Genomic DNA, 21,015 nt, shown 5'->3' on the forward strand with positions numbered 1-21,015 from the left:
TTCAAATATTTATGGATTTATAGATTTATCAATGTGCACTAAACTTTTAGCAATAACTTTACATACATACATAGTCCTATATTTATATTTTATATATAGTATACTTATACTACTATTAACAGCTATCACTTAAGCAAGAATTACCTCTTTGCGCCAGTATCATGCAACAAACTCGCTTGTAGCTCACTATTTAGCTAATGAAACATATGTACATACTTACTATGTATCTACTTTTGTTCGTAAATATTGATTTTATGTCAACTCTTTGGTTTCGTAATTTCGTAATTGTTTGACATCGACATACTTCAATTGCCATTATTTTATCATTTCTTACATGTCTATGCACACATAAACACTACAAGTCGTACTAATTTCATCCAAACTATTTCACATTTCTCTTTCTTCAAATGGAACTTTCCTACAAATACTAATTTTTGTGTTTCAAAACCAAAAACCAAAAAAACGAAAATCGCAAAAAAATCATACGCTGCCGCCAGCAGGGTTCCGATTTGCCCATCTATATATGGTATGAAAGCTATCCGGAGCACATCGAAGAGGGCTACAAGGGCCGTGTGTCACGCGTCTCACAGGACTCACCGTTCGGTTCGGCCTCACTCAATTTGACCAACATCAAGGAATCGGATCAAGGCTGGTATGAGTGTAAAGTGGTATTTTTAAATCGTGATCCCAAGCAGCATAAGAACGGTACATGGTTCCATTTAGACGTACATGCACCGCCACGTTTTAGTGTTACACCAGAGGATATTATATATGTTAATTTAGGTGAGTACGAAAACATATTCTAAAGTCACTAAAGAGTATTTCAGAAACTAAAAAGCTTTATAATGTAAAGTCTTTTTATTAGACAGTATACATAAGCAACCAGATTAAACCCAATAATTGGATTTTCCTATACAAATTATTTCGCGTGAATATACTTATATACGATGAAAATAATCTGACGAAGTTCCGTTTTATGTGAAAGCTCGTTAAAAGGCTTTGAAAAGGATATCTGATACAATGGACATAGCGTAAAAAAATACTTTTTCCATGTGAATCTCATAAAGTGGTGTATACATATAGTTGGAAACATTGTCACATACAAAGAAAAGAACCAAAACGAGTACTTTGAAGCATGAAAGCTCAAGAAAAGCTCTATTTAGCAGAAAACACAATGAGACAGTGAAAATAATTTGGCAGAAGTCGTTTTTTGTATAAAAGCTTTTTAAGGTCGAAAGTTTTCAAAAGGTAATTTTTCGCGTTTTCTGTGAAAGCTCGTTAAAATCATAAAAAATGATATCCGATGCATCGGACATAACGTAATAATCGCTCGTTTTCCGGGTGAATCTCATAATATTGTGTATTTAGTTAGAAATATGATAAGGTATAAAAAAAATGCCTAAAACTAATTTTTTGAAACGTCAAAGCTCAAGAAAAGTTCTATTTAGACAGAAAAGACAACGAACCAATGCAAACAATTTGACAAACGTCCTTTTTTGTATGAGAGCTTTTCAAAACAGACCGTATATTAATTTTCGGGTGAAAGCTCGCTAGAATTTCTTGTTTATCCTAAAATGATGTATTAAGTTGGAAATATTATCAGATACAAACACCAAAAGAAAGTTTAAAGAATGCTTTGAAATGAGAAAGCTCATCAAATGCCCTATTTGAACAGAAAATGCAACAAAGCTTTGAAAATAATTTGGCGAAATTACTTTTTTATATGAAAGTTTTTTAAAAACCAACGTAGATTACTTTTCGCGTGAAAGCTCGCAAGAATCTCTTAGTTTTTTTTGAGCTTCCGATGTAACTGATATAAAAAGAGAACTTTGCGACGTGAAAGCTCAAGAAAAGCTCCACTTAAATAGAAAATACACCGAAGTTTTATTTTCATAAAAAAAGGAAAAAGTACCTTTTTGTATGAAAGCTTTTTAAAAACCCACGTAGATTACTTTTCGCGCGAAAGCTTGCAAGAATCTTTAGATTTTTTGAACTTCTGTTATTGTGGTGTATTGAGCTGGAAATATTATCATATACAAAGAGAAGAAGCTAAAAAGAGTACGTTGAAATCTGAAAGCTCTTGAAAGCCCCAATTAGCTTAGAAAATGAACTGAAAAAGTTCTTTTTCTATGAAAACTTTTGAAAAGCTGACATACAACATTTTTTGCATGTAAGCTCATAAAAAGCTTTACTTTTTTAACTTATGTTTATGTATGAAAGCTTTTGAGAAGGTTTAGCTGCTGGATATTCAATATAACATATATGATCGTACAAGTTCAAAGGATAGAGCGAAGATGTATTGGGTACATAGAAATCCAGCAAGAAATATAGGAAAATGTTGTTTTTGAAAAATTTATTTTTTTTTGTTTTTTTTTTTTTTGGAGCATGAATGATAACTCTCTTTGGCATATTCATACTACCGTTCAAAAGCATTCAAACCAACTTATTTTTCTTTCATCTTAGCGCTCTATGAGCTCATTTTCAATATTGCTTATTTACCGTCAGGATCAATCTAAAATACGTATTTAAAGGCCACCTTTATTACACCAACAAAAAAACCAAAATAAAGTAAAACAATCTCCTCGAACGAATGCATGCCACGCAACGGTATTCGCAATAAATACGATTCTTCGAAATTCCAATGTAAAGAAATGCCAGAGAGCTTTCTTGTTTGATTTATTTGCGGCGCAAAACAACTTGGCTTACCTGTTTGCCAGCAAATATTGCGCACAAAGTATAATCATAAATATTTTGCCAATGCAATTCTCCAAACGCTGTGATAGTTCCGACTACAGCAAATAAATTTCCCAGCAAAAACCAACACACACACAAAAGTGCATAAAAATCGAAAAGGATGAAGCGTATAGCAAAGTAGTTGCGGCAGCTTCCACAGAACCCGTTAGGATTTATACCTTTCGATTTGTCATTGTCAGCTGCGAGGCTGTTGGGACCACAAACACACAAAGAGCTAAGCCATAGCCATAGCCATGCAGCGAATCAAAGCAAAAATAATGCAAAAGGAAAACATGATGTTAAAGCACCTTCCAAGCGAAAGAATAGAAACGCAAACAAATTGCGGCTATAATCTTCACATGTGTACCCAAGAGCTTATAATGGTGTCACGTGTATGTATGTGTGTGTGTTTATGCGTAGGTGTGCGCAATTTGCATACATCAACTTCATATGCAGTGAGCTGCTGTTCGGCGCCCATAAATATGCTTCAAAACTACAAAATCACAATCTACTACTTGTGGGTGTGCGCATATGTATGTGTGTGTGTGTGTGATACCTTCTTTCGCCTGCAGAAACGTTACTTTCACCTTTTTTTTGCTTGCAAAAAAGTTCCAGACATTTGCCACTTTGACATCACACATTTTACTTAAAAGTAGCATACATTCGGGCGCGCACTTACCTGCCACTCACCTTCGATAGTATCTGAGCACCCGAATTCATCACGCTGACAGCTTTTCGTTTCGCACCCGCCCGCAATGCGTCTCTAACCGTTGCGGGTATTGAGATTTTTTCGACAAATTTGCCCATTCACCGCACCCACGCGCGCATAAGCCCGACTTTCGAGCCATTGCAGCTGCCGGTGGCGGTGTGTGCGCGCCAATTCATTTAGTTAGCGTGTGTGCGCCGAAATGTATGCTGTCATAAATGGCAAATTGCATGCCGGTCTGTTTGCGAAACCCACAAATTTGTCACTTTCAGTGAGTTTATCCTTCTTGTTGATGTGTTCAACACTCACACTCGGCTAAGTCTGCGAAAGTATTTGAGTGCCTAACCCAACTTTTTATTTTCCAGCAAGTAGACAGGTAAAAAATAGAGGATTTTGTGTAGCTGGTAGTTATTTAAAGATTTAATATTAAGATCAGACAGTATCAGCTGAGCGTGTTCCGCAAAGAATGCATGTAGAAAAACTTGGAAGTAATGGAGTGTAAGTGAAGTCCTTGAAAATTATCTGTGAGTATCCTTCGGGAAAGTGGCATATATTCTCAAGATTACTCCAAACTTAACAACCAATTACTTATCATTTAGTATGTCTCTCTTTCAGCAATTCTATAAAGATCTACTTGACATTTGACATTTTTAAAGCATACTTCTAGGCGCTCATTCAAATAGTAAAATTAAAAAGTTACAAATTACCAATTTTCAATAAATTTTATACTTTTCGCCACGAACACTATGATCTCTTTCGTTCTATTCTACTCTCCGTGATATTCTTCGTATAACCAACACCTCAACTACAGTATCCATGCGTAATCCCTTCCACAGGTGCTATGAATAATTGCCAACATTTGTCTCTATAGCGTCGCGATTGCAAAAACCACTCAGAGAGCTAGTGTACCGTTAGCATCGATTTAAATTCTGTTCCAAATTCCATTATTTACGCTTTCGCCACAAACCCTGCGCTGCGCTCCGCCAAAATGCATATTGACTGTAATTCTCATGCTTTGGCCGCTTACCGACCGCCTCTTTGTGATCAAACGCGCAACTCTCTATGTGTATGTGCTGAGAACTCCGCGATGCGTGATTTAGCGCGCAATTTGTCACCTTTAAAGTTTGACTGAGCACTGCGTAGAGGGTATATTTTATGCGTTGGGCAAGATAAAAACACAAAGTTGGAGTCCAACAGCATCTTCTAACCATTATTTGTAATCTCTGACTAAAAATTCAGCTCCACATTCACATAATTGTATAAGGCAGCTCACACATCCACTCGTCGCCCTCAGCGCATGCTTTGACATGAAATATTTCCCGACAAATAGCTGAAAGCGAAGTAGTTGCTTTTCCACTTTAATGTTGTCTAATTAAACTTGAAAAGGAGCCAAGTTAGCCAAAGTTAATATGCGGTTGACTTGTGACTGAGTTGCCATCTGTTTCGCCGTCAACTGTTGCTGCGGCGCTGCTGTCTTAATAGACAGCTATGAAGACGTGTTTAATTTGTGCCCGGGTAGTCAGCTGGACAGACGAAATGCAGTGCTCAGGCGAGTCTGCAGCTGGTAAATGGCAATTAGTAGTGGCAAAATGGTTGCTGTCAGCTTCGCAAATGTTTATATACCGCTGCTTTTGGCATGGCGAGCAGGGCGGAAGCGAATGTTGAAATATATAGGAGTATATATATATGAACATATTTCATTTCGAGTTGAATAACTTGCTTTAAAAACGAAAAGTGTGATTAACTCCGACTGAATTTCAGCAAAATATCGTATGTATGATGTGCTTGAATACTATTAGCATGGCTCCAAGAACCAATGAGTCCAAAAGATTCATTCATTTCCGTGACTTAACTAGTACCCAAGCTTCTTTATAAACATGGAAATACTTGATTACAAAGCCCGGATTTCGTGTGATCTCGTTGAACGCTGAACTGGCGTCGGAGGATTTTTTGTCTGAGAGAAAAATCACAAATGATCTAGTGAGCTTTGTTAACTCAGCAACATTTTCTTTTCCTTAACAGTAACCAAAGTTCTTCTCGGATACTAGTTGCCAAAGTTGAAGAAAAAAAATGTGATGGAATCAGGCCAATATTTTCTTCTCAACTGCCCAGATTTTGTTAAACTTATATTGAGACAAATAGCTATCTTAGCAACCTTGCTACAATTCAAATCAAGATTTATGTGGGTTTGGCAAGGTCGCTGGAGAAAAAACCCAGTGAACTTTTTCATTGATAGGTCGAAGCTCAAGGAAACATTGGAGACGGAATCTGCTGTCGGAAACTCTTTTTCTTAACACTGTGTGTGTGTCTTTCAAGCAGCAGTGGCAGCCATCGAGGTAGCAACCGATGTACTTCTGGTTTATTTTAGAGAGGTATGCATACACTCCGGTAGCAGGGCTGCAATATAGGGGTTAAACTCGCTAGCAGTGAGCCCAAAGCTAGTCAAGCATGACCTCACTATCAGCAGCATCAAGCTACTTCCATATTTAACTTGTCACAGTGCCTGGTCAGAGCATATTCATCGGAAATCTGTAAAGCTGATGAGCTCGCTAAAAATAACACCCTAACCCACAACACATAAGGATGGGAACGAGCAGGTGTTCCCCTGTCTTTGTCTGAAAGGGACGCAGGATCTATTTGACTCTTCCGAACTCGGTAAGCCTTGGTTAGCAATCAGCAAATGAAGTGTTGCGGAACCCTTCTGGCCCAGAGTGAAACATAAAAGGTCTATAGAACTGGTATTATTTAGCAAGGCTCACATCATCGAAATGATAAACGTCCTAACTGGACTGTTCGCACCTATACGATGAAGCCAACGATTTGGGAAGACGAAAAATCAAAAATGCAATGAGAAAGATGAGATGGATACGTATTGATACTTTCTCCTCTGTCCACCTTTCGCCAAGCTAAGGTTGAAGCCTCTTGGTTGCCATACCTTTTACAAGCCCGGAATGGATAATAGCTGCCTACATAAATTTTTAGTAGGTGTTTTGTCGAGATGCGACGGTGTCTTTTTGATCCATGCTTAGAAGTTCTGGGCATCATATGTCTACGACAAGCATCTCTAGCTGCCCAAATGGGATTATTGTTGAACTCTCCAGTAATTAGCCTATTTCACCTAAGCTTACCTAATCTAAGACCTAATATAAACAATCTTCGAGCAAAAAGTTTAAACTTAATCGAAATATAGGTTATGTTGCTCTTTTAATTTGAAGAAGCGCATCTAAAATGAGAACTCCGCATATCTTGGGACCTAATACCGAGATGTTTTTTAAAGAAATGCAAATAATTTTCTATTTAAATCTATCTCCCACATTTAGCTTAAAGTTACCGTTATTGCCGCAAATACAGGGGGAACTTTGTTAATTAAAAAGTAATTAAAATGCGTTGGTTAGACAAACAAAAGCCATGTGGCGGTGGAGAAGAGCCAATTGAAGTTTGCTGGCTACAACAAAAACCAACTTAAAGCTTAGACAAATAGAAACAACAACAACCACCACAATAACCATGCAACTGCGGCACGACGCAAGCGAACAATGGCAAGAAACAAAGGACAACAACTGAAGGCAATTGAAACCAATTGTAGCCATTTGTGTTAATTGCGGCTGGTGTAGTAAGCATAAACAACAACAACAACAATATTAAAAATAAGAAGGTATATGTTCAGCGTGAATAAAGGAGTCAAAAAAGGAATGAAGGGATGAATGGACGACTCTATGGGAGAGGAAATGAATGCCTTAACGCAAGAGCGCACATTGAAGATGCGCTTTCAAGAGCACACATTCTTTACAGGGTGCACACGAAATTCAGGAACGTGGGGAGTAGTCGAAAGAAGAAATTATAAAAATTATGCGAGAAAAAAGTGTGAACGGAAGCCAGCAAAAATTAGATGAACATGTAGCCGTTGAAAAATATAGAGAAAACACTTGTGTTTAAAGAAAGACCAGCAACAAATCAGCAGGAACTCGCGCTGCAAACAAAGGCGCTGCCAGCTCACGTTGCGTTGCCTGCGCACCACAGACACACTGCGAATGCCAGAGCGAACAAAGCAAGCGGCTCATTTACGGCAGCCAACAGCAGCGTGCCGTTCCACGACCTGGCAGTTCCACTTCTAGACAATGGCGCAACATCGTTGGCATGCTCTGGTCGACTTGTTCTAGTATATGTTTTTATTGTATTGTTTTATTCCGCCATTTTTAACTGTTGATCCTATTTGAGCGCACATTTTACTTTGCCAACTCCTGCAGGATGAAGTGGATAAAGATAAAAAAATAACGCTTAACATAAAAGACAAGCCAACCGGCAGTTTTCATGGCAAATTATCTGCACAGAACAGAGCGCCTTGCTAGCGACAAACGCAGAGGCGAACTGAAAGTGGAGTTAGAAGCGCGTTGAAGGCGTGAGGACGGGCGAGCGCTGATGATAAGCCGGAAGGAAAGTTTGCTGCTGTGCGCGTACAACAAATCAAACAAGCGACAAAGGCACGCACACGCACACAAACACACACAAACCGCCCTGAACCTTCCCGTATACCGGCGCAGAATGACAGTTAGACACGCTGCGCGTACATGCCGAAGACAATGAGCAGAGCGCGCTCACAGAGAAAAAAATTAAAATGATAGAAACTGAAAACTAAAAGTAGCTGCTGCTATCTAGTGCCAGAATCAGCCAGCGCTGTCCGCATTGTGACAGCTTATCGCTAACTTGACTGGCAAGCAACGCCTGCCCGCACCACAAGCTTTCATGCAGTTTTGACAGCTCACTGCGTGTGCGCGTGTGTGTGTGTGTGATGCCACGCATTGTTTCTCATATTCTTTAAGTATTTTTACTGCTTACTACTCAGAGGTGTTCACTTTATTATGTTATATAAATTACGGTACTTTTCAATTGCATCAAATTTGAATGTTAATCTACTTTTTCTCTTTCTTTCATTCTTTGTCTCTTCCACGCGAAAAACAGGCGACTCAATTATTCTAAATTGTCAAGCGGATGGCACCCCAACACCAGAGATCTTATGGTACAAAGATGCTAATCCCGTTGATCCCTCGTCTACTGTTGGCATCTTTAATGATGGCACCGAGTTACGGATCTCCACCATCCGACACGAGGACATCGGAGAGTACACTTGCATTGCACGCAATGGTGAGGGACAAGTCTCCCATACGGCCCGTGTTATAATAGCGGGCGGCGCTGTAATCATGGTAAAACATAAATTATTTTCGAACCACCAAAACCCCTCTCAGAAATATCAAATCCTCCACAAAATGTAATAAAATCGATGCCCACTTTGGATTGTAAATTAACGAAGAAGAAAAGTTTGTAAAATCGAAACAAACAACATAATTGATTTGGTGAAGAGAAATTGTTGTAAAGTAAAATTTTTAGACGCGATAGCTCTAGCTGATTGACAGTTTTAACGAAAGTGATGTAGTTTTTCTTCTTTTGAAGTAAAGAAGTATGAGTTTATTTATATTAAAGTCAGTTTGTGTTACTTTTGGAGTTTAGTGCGTTCAGTACAGCTTAAAAGCTTTAAAGGTTTGTTTAAAAGTTTAAGCAGGCCTCAGATCGCTTACATATAGGCAAAAGGCTAAGATATCAACACTAAATTTCGAAAGCTCACTAAATGCTCAAAGCTCTCTTCAAAGCTCACTCAGTTTAAAAGTTAAAGCAGGCTTTAAATCGCTTACATATAAGCAAAGGGCTAAAATTATAACACTTAGTTTTGAAAGCTCACTAAAAGCTTAAAGCTCACTCAGTTTAAATGTCAAATAATACTTGAAAGTTTATATCTTACATCATTCGAAAGTCTAAAATTGCACCACTAAGTTTTGAAAACTCACTCAAAGCTCAAAGCTCTCTTCAAAGCTCACTAGGTTTAAGTGCCAAATAATACTTGAAAGTATATATCTTCCATGATTCAATAGCGATTTCAGCTGATCATATTTTGCGCTCCTCATTTTGGCTTAACAGTAACTACTCCGAGCGAAATATACCACCAAGGAAGAGATATTCTACAAATTTAAATGTAAAGCTTGTCGACAGATGTCGCTGAACCAAGTTTACTTAGTGAAAGAAGCAGTTTCTTATTTTTAACTTTTCTGCAGACTAATTTATAATCGTATTATTAATGAGCTCAGTGTTAGGAATTTTTAATAAATTTTACTTAGAATTTTTCATTTTGAGATTTATCTACCCAAAATTAGCAAAATACAGCCTCTAACTTCATAGTAGCAAAATGCCCGTAAACTAGTGTTATTGGCCAAAATTTTGATTGAAAATAATGTAGGATTTTTTGAGTAACAAGAAACAAATTTTAAAATTTTCACTTACTGCGAAAATTGTCAATCAGCTAGCAACTTTTTTTGAGTTTTTGCAAACTAATTGGAGTGTTCAAAATAACGAAATTTCTTTGCGAATGACTTCAGTTTCAATAGCGTTCCATATCCATATGTTTAAGTGTTGTCGCCCCCTATTTATAAACAAACAGAAAGAATTATTCAAAAAATTGTGAAAAATTTAAACATTTATTTAACGATTTATCATAATCATCATAACTAAACTCATAATTATTTTTAGCATATATGCATGGAAAATCATAGAAATAGTTAGATTTATCGTAACTGGACATAAAAACATATTCTTATAAAGTTTTAGTCGCTCTAAGTGGCTTAAAGCTAATATTAAATGCTGTTTGGTTGCGTGTAAAATTTAATTTTAAAACGGTTCAAGCGAATTTAAGCACAGAAAGAGCTTAAACCGCATATGCTGCATACTTTCAGGCGCATAGTTGATAAATTTCAATTTGTTAGCCAAAACTTAATATGCTTAGAAAATTATTTTCCACACTTACACTAATATTTTTTTATTTTGTTGAACTTTATTAAATTTGTGTGACGATATATTTTGTAGTTATTAAACAAAACTGCCTCATTCTGTTGAAGAAACCGGGCAAAACGTCTAAAATCTCATGCCGAAATTAATTACAGGCAAATTAATTATTTTGCTTGAGGTAATCTGCCTACCACTATTTTAGATAGCGGCATGTGCAGGTGGTGGTAAACAGCTACAGAACTATATTGACGTGACATGTGTAGCAAAAAGCAACCCTGCGCTGATTTAAGCCCATTTAAATGAGTTACAGTGCAATTAACTTAAATTACACTATAAATTATAGCTATTTGCTCAAATTTAAGATACAGCAATTTGCTCATATACTACATTTTTTATTAGATTATTTTGAAAACGTCGAGGTGGTTAGCAGAACTGCCATATATGCAAAATATTTTCATAGAAAATAAAGAAACAATTTTTAAAAATAGTTAAGGCAATTGAATTCAAGCGGAAAATGCAAAATTTAAACATTTTTAGTAAGGCTATAAAAAATTTATTATTAATCAAAAGACAAAAAAAAAATTTTAAGTGAAATTTTTTAGTAGTTTTTTTTTAATTGTGCTTACCATTTTCCATATCGTCACCTAAAATGCAATATAACGTAACCTCACTTTTCATAGGTTTAAAGAGAAGGGCAAACGATATAATAGAAACCAGTCTTTTTGAAACAAAATTTGAGTTTTGGTTATAAAGTGGTTATATATTGGTTATAAAAAGGTTATATATTGGTTACATATTCGTTATATATTGGTTATATATAGGTTATTTATTGGTTATACATGACATCAACAGCTGGAAATTTAATTATATTTATATGTAATGTGATGTATTGAGTCGTAAGCATTAAAAATCTCAATTTCGGTTTTTTGATGATACGTTGTTTTATATTTTAGGTAACGTCTATGTCTTATTTTTCATAAATTCAAACTTAACTCGCCAAATATATTTTTTTCATTTTAAACTCATCTTAAGTAAATATTTTCTTAAGAAAAAATTTCATAATTTCTTTCAAAAAATTCTTCAAGCAAGTTTATCTTCGAGCAATTTATGTAGTAAGCGGCAGTCAATTGATCATACTCGAGAAAAGTAGGCCAACTACAACAGCATTCCCGCAAGTGTACATAAGCTCTAAGACACAAAATAACAGTTACAAAATGCTAGCATATAACTTTAATCGCATATCCGCATTTATCTACGTAAGGCGAGCTTATGCTGAGCTCAAACTTAATGCCAGCAACATGAAAAGTTCCATTGAAACTAAGGCACCAACAACACAAGACATCACGATGCCATGAAATTATTTATAAACAAAGCCAACAATAAAATCTACACACACTGCAGATACAACAACAGTTATTATTTATAAACTAAATACAGCCATTATGCAGTATGCATAAGTGTAACATGTGTGTGGTCGTAGAACTTTGGCAGCGCCTGAAACTGTGCTAAACTGCACATCATTAGACAGCAACACACACACGCACACGCACACACAGCTGTTTGTGCGCTGGTGTGTTGCAAACGATATTATAAAACACAATTATATTACGAAAACCGCTCAATAACTGTCAGCCTGCGACACGCACACACACACTGGCAGTTGTGGGAGTTTATGTGACAGCTTGAATAGCTTAGGGAATGTTCTTGGAAGAAGAAAATCTTAATTCAACATGACAACACTAATGCGCTACTACAATTTAATAGTTAAAAGACGCCGCACACACACATGCACACACTCGCAGGCAAGCAAACTCTGTGCTCTTCTTTGGTTGGTTGGTGCGCCATGGCGTATGAGTAACAACAATGTACTGGCACAGGCACTGCTTACTTATACGGACTTGTACGCGCTTTGCTGATCCTACACAGATGTTGTCATTAGACGCCGTTATGCGCTTTTGTCTTCATTTGTTTTCGCTTGCCACTAAACTACTGTATTCAGCATTCATGTCAGCTGAAATTGATGGGCGTTTGTGCGTATGTGTCGCCGCCTGCAACAGCAGTCACTAAGTGCCGCACTTTAATAGTGCTGCCTTAAACCTTATTTATGGCGCACTCACTTAAATGCCTTTCATGCTTTTCAATGAGAAAATTAAACAGTCTAAGCTACTTTTACTCACTAACACTAGTTTGACGCTTGTAGTCTCATTATAGCGCTTTGAAACCTTAAGCCTGCAGTTGTACGGTTGCAGGGGCTGTAGATAATTAAAGGGAAATGGGATGAGTAATCGGAGAATTTTTTTGTTTCGAAATATCTCTGTTACATAATTTAATGGTTTTAACTTTTATGATTCTAGAGGGGCACCCACGATAGTAACTATCAAAGCTTCGACTTTTTTTACTAAAACCCACAGAGAATTGGAGCAGTTGCAGAAGCTTCAAATATTGTTTGTAGCTTTCTAAACAGTTCAAGCTTTCTTCTTCGCATTGCCAATGATCTCAGTGGTACTTTCTTCTGAAAATCATATCTATACCGAATGAAGTCAACGCTAAAAACTAAATTAAGCTGAATTCAATCGTGTAAATCCATTTTCTACACGCTTGTAGGCCTCAGCTTATTTGCTAGAATATATAAAAAGGCACAAGAATTGGTCACAGACCTCGTTATAGCAACAGACATGCCATTGGCAATACTACAAGCGTAACTCAAAAACTTTTCCATACAAAAGCTTGCAAGTTGTTATGCTTATAAAGAGCATGGGTAGTTATGGCGCCGTCATTGGTTACTAGTGCGACCGCTACACAGATTTTTGCGTGCCACGAAAATATTCACTTGAGGCGCCTTAACCCTCTACTGCACACTATAATATATTTGGTGTTATTGCTTAGTTATGTCTTCCTAATGAAAAGGCTTAGGAACTTCTTCTTCTTCTTTACTGGCGTAGACACCGCTTACGGCTTAGGAACTACCTTTTTGAATTGCCAGAAGGCTTGACGCGGAATTACGAAAAGTAAAACAGTGTTCTTGAATCTTGTCTTTCGAGTATAACCTCACATTTACAGGTTTCAACAATATGCTCAGTGACCGAATTCAAAAAGAGAAAAAAATATTCTGAAATGTCAGCTGCTCGGGCAAGAAAAGTATTCTCTACTTTGTCGAGCACTAATTCGAAGTTTTTGGTATCCAAATTGCCGCTTTTCAAACCACTTTTGATCGACCAACGACATGATTTTCCATTCATGTTTGTTAGTATACCATATACGAGTATAGGGTAGGGTATAGTAGGTCATAAGCTCCTTACAAATCTACATAGTGCTTTGAGCCCAACCCATATTTGTTGAGACGGCTAATGTGAGTTTCGACTATGTCTGCTGGCTCGGCGAAGACAATAAGCTATTTCATCTTCAGTCTTGCAAAGGCTAGAAAATGGAGGAGAAAATGCGTGGATTTTTTCCTTAGAACTTTGATAACTTGTCTTTTGGAAAATGTTTTGTATGAACCCCTACAGCCCCTTGTAGTAAATATAGCAATAGGAAAATTAAGCGAAAATTAAACTTTTTTCTCTCTTTCCCCTTTTTATAAATTTCATAGGGTTAAAGGCCTGCAAGTTCGAAAAAGTTGTATTTGGTGTCAGCAAAATAGGCAAGAGCCAAAACTTAGTAAAGTGACGTGCTTATAAACATGAGTTTTACAAGTCAACATTTGCATTTATGTGCACATTAATACATATGTATATAGTTGTTATGTACATGCAAGGGCTGGGGGAGGTACTTACAAAAACACGCAATTATTTAAGGGCTTTCACACATACAAAGAAAAACAGCTACACACCAATACACGAAAAAATAAAAACAAAAACACGAATTAGTTGCTACACTCGTGTGTAAAACACTTTATTGCATGCATGTATGTATTAGTGTTTGTGGGCTCAGCAAAAGTTTCATAAAGTGGCTTAAAGAGCGACCCAGTCGCGAACTTCAATTTCATGCATATAACTGTAAATATGTAGATATATACATACATACATTTATATATGAACATACGTATATAAAAGAACACACAATCTAATAGCACGCACACAAATACATAGAAGAGAATGCCACGGGCCTCGGGCGTTGAGCAGGCCAAGGCTAACAACTTAAATGCTCACACCACAAAGTTTCACGCGAAACGGCAAATGTTGTTTCCCGTTAGCCGTGCTCACAACCTCATGTGTGTATAATTTGTATATTTTTGTTGGCATGTATTGCTGTATACACACACACACACACACACGCACATGCAGGCGCATAAATATATGTGCTTGGGCAAACGAACATTGAAACAAAATAATTTAAGCTCAAAGTGTGCGTCTGAGCGGTTGTTAAATGAAATTTGATGGCCCAACAGCACTTTTGCGCACGCACACGCACACACACACAAAGCCATTGGCACACACATGCATATACGAATATGGGTCCATAGGCATAAGCGATAGTGTATGTGCAAGCAGATGTTTCGGCAAATACATTTTCAAAAATTTAATTTTCGCGTACATGTGCGCAGGGGCATGCAACAAAATGGCGTACGGCACTGGCGCTGGCAACTACACGCTGCTCTCTCAAGGGTTGTACCCGCAAAATGGAAAACATTTCTTTTTAATTTGTACGCTGTACATATGTATATGTGAATGCATATACATGTGTTTCGGTGTCTGGGTCCGCGTAACGCTTTTAAATTCAGCAGCATTATAACGGTCACGGGGCTCGTTTGGGAGAATTTAAAATATGGAAATTAAAATTTTATTCCAAGAACTTTTCGTAACTATGCTGCTTCGAACATCGAACATTGAGCATTGCGTAGATATTGGAGTTTTGATTTGAGGTTAGATTGAGGGATTTACTATTTATGGTTTTTATTTTACATTGATTTTGAAATTTAAAGGAATAATTTTAAAAAATTATCAAGTTTGGATGAATTTATGCATTCTAATACAAGTCTTGCTTTGGTTTTTTTTAAATTACCAACTATTTTTTGTACTTTATTAAGAGCCCAGCAACAAAAAAGCACCAATATTTAATAAATTAAAATGTTATTTTTAAATATTTTGATACTAAATAATAATTTTTTTAACAAAAGTAATCTTTTTTTTAATTGTTCTTTTCATTTAAGATTTTTTTTTAATTTTTTTCAAAAAATATTTTCAAAACTTTGTGTTCTGGATTTTATTCCAAATATTTTTTTTAACGCGACATTAATTTTCCTTTAAAAAATATTTTAAATCAAAATTTCGAAAAACAAAAAAATAATATATTATAAGTCGATATTATTAATTTACGAAGAGAACATTAATATGAAAAAACGATATTAAAATTTTAAAACTTTATTTTTTTTTTGTATTTCATTCGAAATAATTTTTTAATGCAAATTTAATTTTCCTTTAAATAAATATTAAAATTTCGAAAAACAAAAATGGTATATAGGGTGAAATTCAAAATTTTAAATTTACGAAGAGGACAATAATATGAAAAAACGATATTAAAATTTGTAACATTTAAAAAATTTTTAAAAATACAGTATTCAAAAACTATTTTTTTATTTACCTTTTTTTTATATTTTCGAAAACATTTTTAATGCTTAATTTTTTTTATTTCATTCGAAACGATTTTCAATGCAATTTTTATTTTTCTTTCCTTTAGAATGCACCAAGCATCATAAAGTTTTTTAATAAATTTAAATTTATTAGATTTTTTAAATTTTTTTTCGTTGAAATATTTTTTAAATTGTTTTTCGAATACAGTTTTAATATTTTTTCTTTTTTTTTGATTGGAAGCAAATTCTTAATGTCGTTCCTTTAAAAAATGTCAAAATTTCGAAAAACAAAAAATAACGATGAAGTTCGTTAATCCATGTTTTTAATTTACGAAGTGTGGTGCAAATATTTAAAAATTTATATTTTAATATTTTTTAAAAATTTTATTTTAATATTTTTTAAAATTTATATTTTAATATTTTTTAAATATTTTACATTTCAAAAACATTTTTTTTTAATTAAATTTTTTTTTTATTTTCTCGAAAGCTTTTTAGTGTCTATTTTTTACGATTTTTTAATATACTTTTTTCTTTTCATTTAAAAAACGCCAAACATCATCAAACAATTTCCTTAAAAACACCAAAATATTGTCAAGACCACAAAAACAAAAAAAAATATATCTTAAAATTATATTTTTACATTTTTTAAATATTTTACATTTATAAAATATATAATTTTTAATTTAATTTTTTTTAATTTTCGATATTTTTTTTAATTTTTTTCGAAATTAGTTTTTAATAATAATTTTAATTTTTCTTTCGTTAAAAACCGTCAAACATCAATTTTTTTTTAAAAACACCAAAATTTTTAAAATTAGAAGTAAAGACCTAGTTCGATATCAAATCGGTGGCTGAAGCATAATAACACCCAAATCTCGGAATTGTTCTTTAAATGAGAGTTACGAATATTTCACAGAAGTTTGAATGAGGAAAGTCTTCATCATCCAACTATCTTGGCTTTGTAAATCGAGTGTCGAAAATAATATGAATCTATTTAAAAAAACAATAGCTAATATAAAAGTGTTTGAATATTCATCATATACTCCGAGCATAGAGCTAAGTTACACCGAAAATATAAAAGTTCCCTTTCAAAAGCAAAATACTCAAAACTTTTTTCGGAAATAAATATATCTTGAGCTCCTGAAAATATTCGTGTTTTCAAACTAAAACTCCAGATCTCATCTTTGCCTCTGTTAACCATCAAGGACGTGCATATCTAAGTTGTCATTGCATGCCAAATCAGCATTACTTCAATACTACTCATGAATATTGGCATTTACTACAAAAATTAGAAAAAAATAACAAAAATACTCTCACGCTTTCTGTCTGTTTATGCTGAGTCTGCTCAAAACTACATAGGTCTCTGTTCACTTTCTAAGCTCTTACACCTTTCTTTAACTCAATTCCTGAAAACAAATTTCTTTGTATTTAAATATTGTAATGATTACCAACACAAATTACCTAACTGTCCAACGAACCAAACCATCAATCAACTTAATTACGAACAAAACCGCTCGACCTCGTGCACCTACTCTCCCAACCAACAACAATATTCACATCACAACAACAATAACAACAATTTCTTAATGCCTTAAACTGGTACAAAACTTTCCCAACCGCCAAACCCCACACACCGACGACCGAATGGCAATCGAATGGACGTTTTTTGTGCCACACACGCATCGGATATGTGTGTGTGTGCAATGCGATGCGCGCAGCAGCCGGCAGCTGGTGGGAAGGGGAAAGTAGGCAAAGCGGGTCCAAAAAAGGTCGCCAAAACCGGCAAATACACTAAGCTCGGTATTGCAGTAAGTGCCCAACAGCAAAAACCACTTTTATCTCTATGTTTTGCTATAACGTTGCACATGCAACATTAGCGTTTTTTGTATGTGTTTGCGCTGCGTTGAGCAATAGTTTTTGAATTTTGTCATTTCGTCAATTTATTGTCAATTTTTATAGCGACAACTCATTGAAAAACGTACGCTTTTTCACGCCAAATCGCCAAACACTCACCTGGCCATGCACACGAAATTGAAAAAGACATATTGCCACCTTGCCACATTGCCACATAATCAAACAAAGTCGCATAAAAACTTTCATTATTGGATTTAAATTTTGAAATGAATTTTGCTAAAAGTTATTAAGCATATCATGCATTCAGATTTATTGTGCTGCTGCCAAGCTCAGGTATTTGCCACAAATATTCATTGTAAAAAATAAAAAAATAAAAATCCACATTTCGAACAGCGACCAGAATACACAATGCATTTTCGCAGTCACATCAAATGCCATTTAATATTTATATACAACTATATGAGTGTGTATATGTATGTATGTATGTATGCACATATATAAAAAAAAAACAGTTAATATAAAGAGCAGCGAGAAATGCATAAAAAGCAGCACACGCTCAACATAATTGTCATTTGCGCCACAGTCACCGCCACCCTCGCCAACTCGCCACCTCGCCGATGCCACCAACGCCGCCGCCGCTGCCACATTCATCGCCATCAGCAATATATTTATGTGTGTGTATGTATTCATTGCCATTCAAGCATTTTGTTGTTGCTATTGCACGCAGCAAACAATGCGCGGCCATAAATTGCCATATTCGAACGTTGTGTGTGCCTGTCTTCGGGCGCAAACGGACGTAAGGACAAACACACACTCTCACTTACACTTTCGCTAAGGCTCGTAAAGATGTGCACAAGCACCCATACAGTCGCCCGCTTATTGGCAACAATATAGTTTTTGTGTGTGTGAGCGTGTGTGTGACATCTTTCCCGCCGCTACGCCATTCATTCCAGTTAAGCGCTTGCCATGCTGCCGTTATTCTTATATATGAATCATTGCTGAATATCCTGGCATTTCAGTTTACCATAACATCCGACTACAATGACATTTGGAGAATGCAGTTATTTTTGCTTTTGCTATGAATATTTAAATCCTTTGTTAACTTACTTTTATTAACATTTTAAATGTGCAGAGCACAGTGCGACAATGCTGTTTTATGATAGGCTGCTGGAGGCAAGAAATATTGGAGGCATATTTTTTGAACCAGTACTGTATCTAGACTTCTGTTATGAGAGTTTTGGTGGTAATGAGCAATAGATTTGTTCAAAATTGCTTTTAATTAATTTATTCGAATTTAATTGATTTTGATTTATTTTATTTGGTTTTTTTTTTTAATTTTTGAATAATAAAAAAATTAGATATATTTTTTTTAATTTAACTAATTAACTAAAACTTAATTAATTTAATTGAATTTAAAAATTTTTTAATTAATTCATTTAAAAAAATTTTAATTTTAAAAAAATTTAATTAATTAAATAAAATTAATTTTAAAAAAATTTAATTAATTAAATAAAATTAATTAAAAATTTGTTTTTTTTTTTAATTTAAAATTTAAAATAATTAAAATTAAAAAATTTTTAATTGAATAAAGAATTAATTTTTTACAATTAATTAAATTAAAATTAATTACCTATAATTTAATTTTTTTTTTTAATTTTATAATATAATTTTTTGCCTTAACTTAATTTGTTTACAATTTTTGAATTTTACTTGCCACTTTGAGGAAAAAACTTTGCCGCACTGTGAGGTTGCCTATCCAATTTAGTTTTGCACGTTTTCTTAAAACCTCTTGCTTTTATATGTTGTAGAGTATAATATTTTTAACTATATCTCAATAAATATTTATATATATGCATATACACATTGTGACAAAATTACACCCGAAAATAGTAACTAAATTCCTCTGGTAAATAATATTTCAAAAAAATTTATTTTGTTAAATTGGTACGACTGTCCTTAATTTTGATTCACTATTATCAAAAACACAAGCCGATTGGTACAAAGCCCTCAAAGACGATCGAGAGATCGTTGAAGACATGTTTCGTTCTGGACGACCTTCGTCCTCTCTAACTGATGAAAATATCAAAATATTTAAAAAGTGTATGTGTGGTGCCTAAAAATCGTTAGGCAAGTGTTAAAAAGATAAATTTTTTCAAAAATAGTACGTCAAACAGGTCTTTTGGACATACTTGAACGTGCGAATTCCAACCCATATTCATGGAGAGCATTATAACTGCAAAAAAACATGACAAGAAGTCAGCAGCTATTAGAATTGAACTACTTTCTAATCGATCGAAGATATAAAACAAAATAGTGTTCGAGGACTAGGAAGGTCGTTGGCATAAATGTATTACATATGGTGGGGACTACTTTGAAGGCGACAAAGTAAATATTTTGCTTTTTATTTAAAATTTTCGAGTACTTTTTTGTCACAAAGTATACAAAAACCTAAAAAATATATTCTTATAAGATAAGAGCATTCAAAGATCATAAATATAGCTGTCTTCAATTTGCCACGGCGCCACGTAGCGAAAAGAAGAAACGACTGGCGCGCGGTTGTTAACTCGGCTATAATCGCGTAAGCGGTGTCTACGCCAATTAAGAAGAAGAAGATAAAGAGTTACATAGTTTAGAGGCAGGAATTTAGAATGTTTTTGGCAATTGATAAAACAAGCATTTGATATTTTAATTATCCATTTTTTTATAGTTATTTTTTTTCATTTACATTAAAAAACCTCCTTGTTGTATGTGTCTTTGAAGTAGGGGTGACAAAACACCTTGTCCTCGTCGCCATAATTTCATCGAAAAAGTATTTTAATGTGTTTAAAGTTTCAGTTCCGGCCGAACCAGTAGGGATTACGGATCGGCAAGATACTACGTATATCTCCAAAATTAGTTTGTACTTTACAAGATTCTCTTGTAAGCATATTTTCGAAGAGTTAAACTTAAAAATTTTAAAACAAAAATCGATTTTGTTTCTAGACAAGAATACCCTTAAAGAGTGCTGCATCGAACGAACCGCTCTCATTATCAAAAAAAAAAAATAAATAAAACCGGCGCCCTAGCAATTTTTGATTCGCTATGTCTTTCAGCGAATAGAACAAGCAAGTGGTATAATAGCTTTTACTGGCATACAATCATAATTGCTTTCTTTACTATTTCCAAGTTCGTATTCCACATATCTCAATAATTGTATTGCTTTAGTTCGATAGCTTTATTCTAGCACTGGCTGAAATCAGCGACGAGTTCATGCCATCACTTTGCCACCTATTCTATTATTATACCAATATTCAACTGGTCTAAATAGCCATCACATTTTAAA

The 21,015-nt window shown here is 34.8% G+C and overlaps 1 protein-coding gene across 5 annotated transcripts in view; it reads left to right on the plus strand.

Annotated features, from left to right (window-relative positions):
• LOC105230762 (protein turtle) overlaps nt 1-21,015 on the plus strand; it is a 130,974-nt gene that overhangs the window by 75,199 nt on the left and 34,760 nt on the right. For 3 of the 5 annotated variants that reach the window (XM_029552251.2, XM_029552252.2, XM_029552250.2), the window contains exons 5-6: nt 501-783; nt 8,399-8,640. In XM_029552251.2, the coding sequence (XP_029408111.2) occupies nt 501-783; nt 8,399-8,640 (525 nt within the window). Of the gene's footprint in view, nt 1-500; nt 784-8,398; nt 8,641-17,557; nt 17,648-21,015 lie in introns of all 5 variants that reach the window. The other 2 variants (XM_029552249.2, XM_049446697.1) reach the window with 2 other exon arrangements.

Source organism: Bactrocera dorsalis, chromosome 1 (assembly GCF_023373825.1).
Source record: "Bactrocera dorsalis isolate Fly_Bdor chromosome 1, ASM2337382v1, whole genome shotgun sequence".
NCBI classification, from domain to species: domain Eukaryota; kingdom Metazoa; phylum Arthropoda; class Insecta; order Diptera; family Tephritidae; genus Bactrocera; species Bactrocera dorsalis.